Genomic DNA, 7,145 nt, shown 5'->3' on the forward strand with positions numbered 1-7,145 from the left:
TGGGCCCACATGGCCTGATGGTGCTCCAGAGGCTGGACCCACTCTCCCCCTGTCCGTCTCTCTTGCCCCTCAGGGCTGCCCTCTGTGCTTCCTCCTTGAACACTGACCTCCTTATTTAGAAACTCTAGGACCAGGCAAATCTGCCCCGAGGGTGCAGGGTCCAGGACCAAGGAGAAGCGAGCCTGGAGTGCACTTGACCTGGCTGGTACCGAGCCTTCCAGAAGGAGTGCGCTCTCTTCTCTGACCAATGCCCAGGGTTGGGAGGAAGCTGAGGGCCCCGCCTGGCAGGACTGTGGCCTCCCCCCAACCTGGGCCAGATCCAGGCCCTGGCGCATCCCTCCTGCCTCACCTTCTCCTGGTCCAGTCAGTGGAATGAGGAGCCCGCGGAAGGAGGGCCGCTGCCAGGCTCTGGCATCAGAAGTGCTTGAAAAAGAGAACATTTAGGGAGTTAATTCCCTGGTGGTCCAGTGGTTAGGGCTCCGTGCCCTTCACTGTCCAGGGCCTGGTTTCCATCCCTGGTTGGAGAACCAAGATCCTGCAAGCCGAGTGGCGCAGCCGAAAAAAAAAGAACATTCACACCAGTGGCATCCTTGTGTCCTTACAGACCAGGGATAGAGTGGCTCCAGCCCCAAAGGCCCACAGCCTGCAGGGAAGAAGGGTGTCTGCTCCCCACCTGCCCGCCTCCTGGCTGGGTTCCAGGTCGTGAGTGGGGCCTCCTGCAGAAACCTGTTAATAGCCCACCCTTGGCAAAACACCAGCCCCATCCCTGCTGGGTCTGCCCCCTTGGCCCCTTACAGCTCAGGCTTCCCCCCAGGCTCCCGCAGCCTCCTGACCCCAGGGTGCCGGCCAAGGGCTCCCCGCCCGGAGCCCAGCCCCACCCTCGCCCTCGTGTCGCTGCAGCCCTGTCAGACCCTGCTGCCAAGGAGAACTGCATGATGCACCTGCTCCGCTCCCTGCCCGACCCCAACCTCATCACCTTCCTCTTCCTGCTGGAACACTTGAAAAGGTAATGGGCAGGGGCCCTGCCCAGTCCGCCAGGGGGGCGGGGGGGCGGGCTGCAGCTGGGAGGGACACATGCCCTGGAAAACCACACCCTGGGCGCCTCCTCGTGGGTGCTGGTCTCTGCTGGGCCACCGCAGCCAGGTGAGAGTTTGCCCTTCAGATTCTTGGCATTCAGATTCTTCTGTTTGGAGAAATATTGGGATCCCAGGGGCCACCTCAAATATTGGCCATAGAACCTTTGGAGAGGCGGGGCTAGAGCCAAGGACTGTAGGTGGAGCTTCCAGTGAGTGGGCCACTCAGTCCACTTGGCATTTTTTAAACGGAGTAGGAGAGACAGCCCCAGGGTGCACCACAGACGGCAAGCATGCGTATGGTTGTGTTCAGTTACTCCTATTGCATGTGCTGGGTGATCGTGTAAAACGTGTCTGTTATTATGGGTCACAGTCCAAAAAGTCTGAAGCCCGCTGGTCTTGACCCACACCCCATCAAACAGGTAGGGAATCTGAGTCCCCAGCTTGATGGGGACTTGCTTGGGTTTACCAGTAGCTCTGCCCTTGGGGTCCACATCTCCCAGGTCCTAAACTATGGTCCATCCCACCTTCCGCTCTGCGCCTTCCACAGTCTGGTCAAACCAAGAGCTGCTGAAGTTGACACCTGCACCTAAGTTAGGAACGGAATCTAGCCCTGACTGTGACCTCGTCACTCACTTTGGAGCCCAGGACTGGTCCCAGGTGTGAGTGGGGAGGAGATGTTCCCAGGCGTCCCTGAAATCCACTTGCCATCCAGGACCAGGGCACCCCTGGTGAGGGGCTCTGAGCCCTCAGGCCCCCAGTGGCGGCTCGACCAGGCCAGGCCAGGCTGTGGAGGGCCAGCGGAGACCTGGGAACGCCTGGGCTGCTGTCTTGTTTTTCCCATTATGAGACATTTTCCCTCTGGTTTGGCCGGGACCAAGGTCCCAACCAATCCCCAAATAGTTTGGCGAGCACTGTGGGGAGGACACACAGAGGAATGGGGAGGAAAATTCATTAGGTTTTCCACCCTGGGAACCGGGCACAGTCTGTTCCCACATCTGGGCGCCTGGCCTGTGTGTGTGTGTGTGTGTGTGTGTGTGTGTGTGTGGTGAGGGGCAGGGCCAGCTGCACAGCTGCCTCCTGGCGTGGCACTGTTTGCTCGTTTCCAAGGCGCTCAGCAGGCGCATCCACGGCTCCTGCCTGGAGGGTGGGGTGATGCTGCAGTGGGAGCTGGGGTCAGAGGCGCTGCTTGGGGCAGCTGGGTCTCAGCCCCAAAACATTGCCTGGGACCAGGGGGAGGCGCAGGGTCTCTCTCATGTGTTGGGTGGTACCGAGCCTGCTGGACACCAGCCCCAGATGGTAGCCCCTGCTGTCACTCAAGGGAAGTAAGCTACAGAGCATCTGGCTGATCAGGCAAGAGACGCAGAGGAAGATCCAGAAGGAGGCAGCTCTGGGGTCCCAAGAGGCAGACCCTTCTGGAAAAGCTTGGGAGGACAGCCCCTGGGCTCCATCTGTGACGAGGGATGTTCCTGCCACAGCACAGCAGGCAGAGCCTCTGGCCTTTGGCCCCTGCCCGCTGGGACTCCTCCTCTGGGCCCCTCTCCATGGCTGGGCTGATCGTGGACAGCGCGCAGGGTGGGGAGGAGCATGGGCTCAGGAAGCAGACCTCTTGGGTTTGGATCCCTGCTCTGCCACCTGCTGGGTCACCTTGAGCAGGCCGTTTGACCTCTCTGCACTCTGGTTTCTTCATCTCTACAGGGGGGATGAAACTGTTACCTACACAGACTTGCTTGTGACGAGCATGAGTTATTACAGGGAAAGTTCTTGGACCTGTAAGAACCTCCTCTGAGGCAAGGGAGAGTTGGAGTGGGTCCTTCTGGCTCTTGCCGTTTACCATCAGTTCAGGGGGTGGCCCAGGAGCTGGGAATCTGTCAGTGGAATGTACTGGAACATAGCTGGGAACTTGGGCCCTTGGCTGAGTCCCCTCCTCATGGAGCGGTCTCTACCCTCAGGAGAGGGCGGGCTAGTGACCCCCTTGGGGAATCCTCCCAGGAGCGGTATTAGCCAAGGGTCGGAGCTCCATGTGGCAGCCAGACGTGACTTGTGTTTCCGCCCCTCCCGTCCCTTTCAGGGTTGCTGAGAAGGAGCCCGTCAACAAAATGTCCCTTCACAACCTGGCTACCGTGTTTGGCCCCACGTTACTGAGACCCTCCGAAGTGGAGAGCAAAGCACACCTCACGTCGGCTGCCGACATCTGGTCTCACGATGTCATGGCGCAGGTACCTCCATGCTGCCCAGGCCTGCAGCAGGTGCAGGGGTCGCACGAGCCGCCCTGAGGGGTGGACTGCTACCTGCCTCCCATCCTGAGCAGCGGGGCTGACGGGTCTGGAGGATGCCACCAAGGAGTCAGGGCTCTGGACGGTCCTGCTAAAAAGTAGGCGTCTAGACCAAGAGCCCACCAGAGGCTGGGTGTCCCAGATACTGGTTGCAGTCCCAGGAGCTGCCTGAGCCTCGGGAAGCAAACCCAGGGGTGTCAGGAAAATCTGGGGCCTTGCCCTCATGTGTGGAAGTTGGCGGGGTGCGGGGCGGGGGAGCCCGGTGAGACCCAGGGCAGGGTCTGGTCTGGAACAGGACTGAGGTTGGGGAAGGGGCCCCGGGCACCCTGCCTTCTGCCCTGCAGCACCCCCTACTGCCGCAAACGGGCAGCCACACCTGGGCTTCCGGGGAAGGGGAAGTGGCTGGAGCCAGCCAGCGGGGAAGCGGGGAGCCATAGGAGCCCAGCGGGTCGGAGGAGGCCCTCGGGGTGAGGACCCCAGCCTCAGTCTCCCCTGTCTCCCCACAGGTCCAGGTCCTCCTCTACTACCTGCAGCACCCTCCCATCTCCTTCGCAGAACTGAAGCGGAACACACTGTACTTCTCCACCGACGTGTAGCCCAAGGTGGGAGCGGCTGTGGGGGGCGGCCCTGAGCCCGCCTCTCCAGCCAGGGACCCAACCCAGACTTGAAGGACTGCAATAGCGAACTCCCAAACCCAGCGCTCTGCACTCCAAGGGACACAGATTTCCAAGAACTGGAAGACATGTATCTTTTGTGCCACCTTGTACAAAGCCAGCCGACCCGGCCCCGGCCCCACCACGCACCCCGGCTCTGCCCTCGTTCCTCTAGTCGTGTCTAATGCTCCGTGCTGTTTGGGAATTGTTTTACGTCTATTTGTCATGCAGAAAAGGTAGTGACCAACCCGGTGTGGGCACACAGGCAGCCTGCTTTGTTCTTTCATTTCCTCCAACACTTTCTTTCCTCCTGAGTCCGGTCCAAGGGCTTTTATTTTGCGCTGTTACTGCTGCCAGCTTCGCCTCTCTTGGCCCTGCTCCCAGATCGGTCTCCTGGCGGCCTCCCCTCGGTCTTCCTCCGCCCCGTCCTCCCTGCCCGGCCCCCACCCCCCGACTCCCCAAGCCTGCCTGCATGCATTTTCAGCTTTGGGTTTTGATCCATCACCTGGAAAGTTCTGAGGCGGCCCTGGGCAGCGGTGGCGGGGGGTGGCTGGTCCGATGCTGCCGCCCCGCACCCTCTCCTTGTCCCCTCACCTGTGGAGACACTCCTGTCTGCCTTGCCGCCTGTGCAAATGTTGGACAAGGAGACAGACTCGCACTGATCCTCGGCTCAGCACAGGCTGGAGAGCGGATTGCTGGGATTTTTTCCACCTGAGAACCTCTGTTCTGTCTCCAGTCCCCGTGAGGCACCTTTGCCTGTTTCTTCTCCTGCTTTTCCGTTTCTTTTCTCCTGCTGTTCTATTTTGAGTGTAGAGACTCACCAGAGACCTGCTGTCAAGGCAGCCAGAGGGTCAGGAAAGAATCGGGGGATGTGGGAGAGTCAGGTTGCCAAGGAGACAGAGCAAGTGGGCTGCTGAGAGAGTGCCAGGGAGCGCTGGGCATCCTGGGCTGGGAGCAAGGAGTTGTGGTGGCTTTTCTGGTGGAGCCAGGCTTCTGGGAGGGCAACCATGAGGGCTGAAGCAGGCGTCTCGAAACAGGCAGGCTCCGTCCGAGAGGGCTAGCCCTTCCTGGTGCCTCCCGTACCTCGTGGTACCTTTGCCTTAGACATTACACTTTCTCCACAGCCAAGCACTGCCATGGGGCAGCCCCCACGGCCACGTGTGCCCCAGGGCCTGGGAAAGTCAGGCGCAGTCCAGCAGTAGCCAGCCGTCATGGTGCTGCCTCCCGTCCCTGGCTTCTGAACGCAGAACTCGGGGGAACTCTTAGGAGTTGGGGTTGTGCCAGGTACCTGCCTCTCCTGGGACTGGGTTTTGCAGGGGACCCTGGTGGTGGGTGCTCGACTCATCTGCAGGGTCTGATCCCCATGTTGAAGGCCGCTGCTCAGTACTGTAAAGGAGTGAGAAGTGCCCCCAGCGTGCAGTTTCTTCTCTCCTGAGCAGCGCTGCCGGCCTCCAGCAGTTCACCTGGGAGGACAGACACTCCTGGCGGCAGGGGCTGGAGCTACAGGACACGGCTCCCTGGCTCTCCTGTGGCAGAGACTAGATTCCAAGCCCTGGGTTGGAGAGACAAGCTCCCCATAGCTTGAGCTCAGGGTGGTTTTAAAGAAGGGTTTGGGGCCCTGAAGCCTTAGCACCGGTTCAGTGAGAGGAAGGGCCCCTTCTTGTCTCATTTACACCTGTGGCCCCGGTGTGGGCAGAATGGTACACATTCTGTGCATGTCGGAGGATAGATGCCCAAGAGGAGAGCGGTACTGATGCCCTGGCTGCCTGCTAAGCAGCTGAGCGAGGAGCCCTACTCCCTAAGGGGCTTGGGCCACAGGTGGAGAAAGAATGCTGCAGTCTGAACATCCCTCGTGTCTGACCATCCCTGGAGCCTGCTTGGCACTCTGGAGCTGGCAGGTGGCCTGGAAGGTTCTTGCTTCCACGGCCACTAACTGGAATGAGTTGGAGCCCCACCTAGAGCTATTTACAGCCCCTAACGGGTGCCTCCCACCTTCCCCAAACCAGGGACGTGTGCCTCTCAGCGTCAGGTAGCTACTGCAGCCCCCAATCTCTTGGGTGATGAGAACGGGAGAAAGGCTGGAAGGGCTGAGAAATGGAAAAGGCTCAGCATATTTATCAACTCGACCCCCAGAACTGGGAGGAGTGGGTACCAGACCTGGACTAAGCTGCGCTGAGGGAACAGCCCGTGGGTTCTCCTGAGCAACAGGGACTGTACAGAACCCCAGCCACTGCCCAGCAGGGCAGGCTGTGCCAACAGGAGCCCACAGACAGGCTACAGGAGTCCACACGCCTGTCCTTGCTGGCGATGGCTGCGGGCTGCCGGTGTTGTGCTATTACAGGTATGATGGGACCCTGCATTAATATCTGACTTTCTTAAGTTGGTAAGGATATATTTTTCTTTGGTCTATGTTCTGTTTCAACTTATGTAGATTATTATAAATTGATGTAAGCCACGTGAGAGGAAAATGTTAATAAAAAAAAACCTGCAAAGCCCCAACATTTGCAAACAACTCAGCCCTGTGGTGTGGACATTTATGTTCCCAGGAGTCCAGGGAAGACCACCAATCTAAACATTTAACTCTTCCAGCTGCATCCAGATGTGCGTCTCCAAGAACCTCCTTACTAGTGAACTCCCCCTGGTGCGTCCCTTCGGCCTCTGGGGACCGTGGCAGTTTTGGAGATGAGCCCACGCCCCCCCACTTGCTCTTTCACAGATGCCCACGGCTGTCACCAGCCAGTTCTTTTCATGAAATACAAGTGCCCCACCAGAGACCTGGCCATCGGTATGCCTCAGAGATGGCAGGAAGTTGTCTATTCAGGTGGAGGTTTATTTTATGCCAGCATCTCTCTACAATTTCCTTGGAAGTTGTAGGTCTTTGGGGCAGCCTGCTGGCCTAATCTCTCTTTGGGGAGGCTGGATCCCCTAGAGGGCCCAGCTTCCCTCAGGAGAGCTAGTGGGGTTAATGTCGGCTCCCACCAGCCTCGGCCATTGGACACTGTGTTTATTCTGGAGATCGGGAACAGATGTCTCTGAATATTGGTGTTTGGTTTATGAGCTCATACTGCCTCCTTAGCCATCTAAAACAGGAAACTATTCATCTCCTCTCCTGACTGAATAGTCAGTGTGGACAATGCTTGGCT

General features: G+C 58.9%; 1 protein-coding gene across 5 annotated transcripts in view; it reads left to right on the forward strand.

Annotated features, from left to right (window-relative positions):
- ABR (ABR activator of RhoGEF and GTPase) overlaps window positions 1-6,518 on the forward strand; it is a 187,969-nt gene extending 181,451 nt beyond the window's left edge. For all 5 annotated transcript variants that reach the window (XM_042255475.2, XM_042255476.2, XM_027975168.2 and 2 more), the window contains 3 exons: window positions 901-1,006; window positions 3,145-3,292; window positions 3,856-6,518. In XM_042255475.2, coding sequence (XP_042111409.1) covers window positions 901-1,006; window positions 3,145-3,292; window positions 3,856-3,945 — 344 coding nt within the window. In that variant the 3' untranslated portion in view covers window positions 3,946-6,518. The remainder of the gene's footprint in view (window positions 1-900; window positions 1,007-3,144; window positions 3,293-3,855) is intronic.
- The last annotated feature ends 627 nt before the right edge of the window (window positions 6,519-7,145 follow it).

This window comes from Ovis aries, chromosome 11, assembly GCF_016772045.2.
Source record: "Ovis aries strain OAR_USU_Benz2616 breed Rambouillet chromosome 11, ARS-UI_Ramb_v3.0, whole genome shotgun sequence".
Taxonomy (NCBI): domain Eukaryota; kingdom Metazoa; phylum Chordata; class Mammalia; order Artiodactyla; family Bovidae; genus Ovis; species Ovis aries.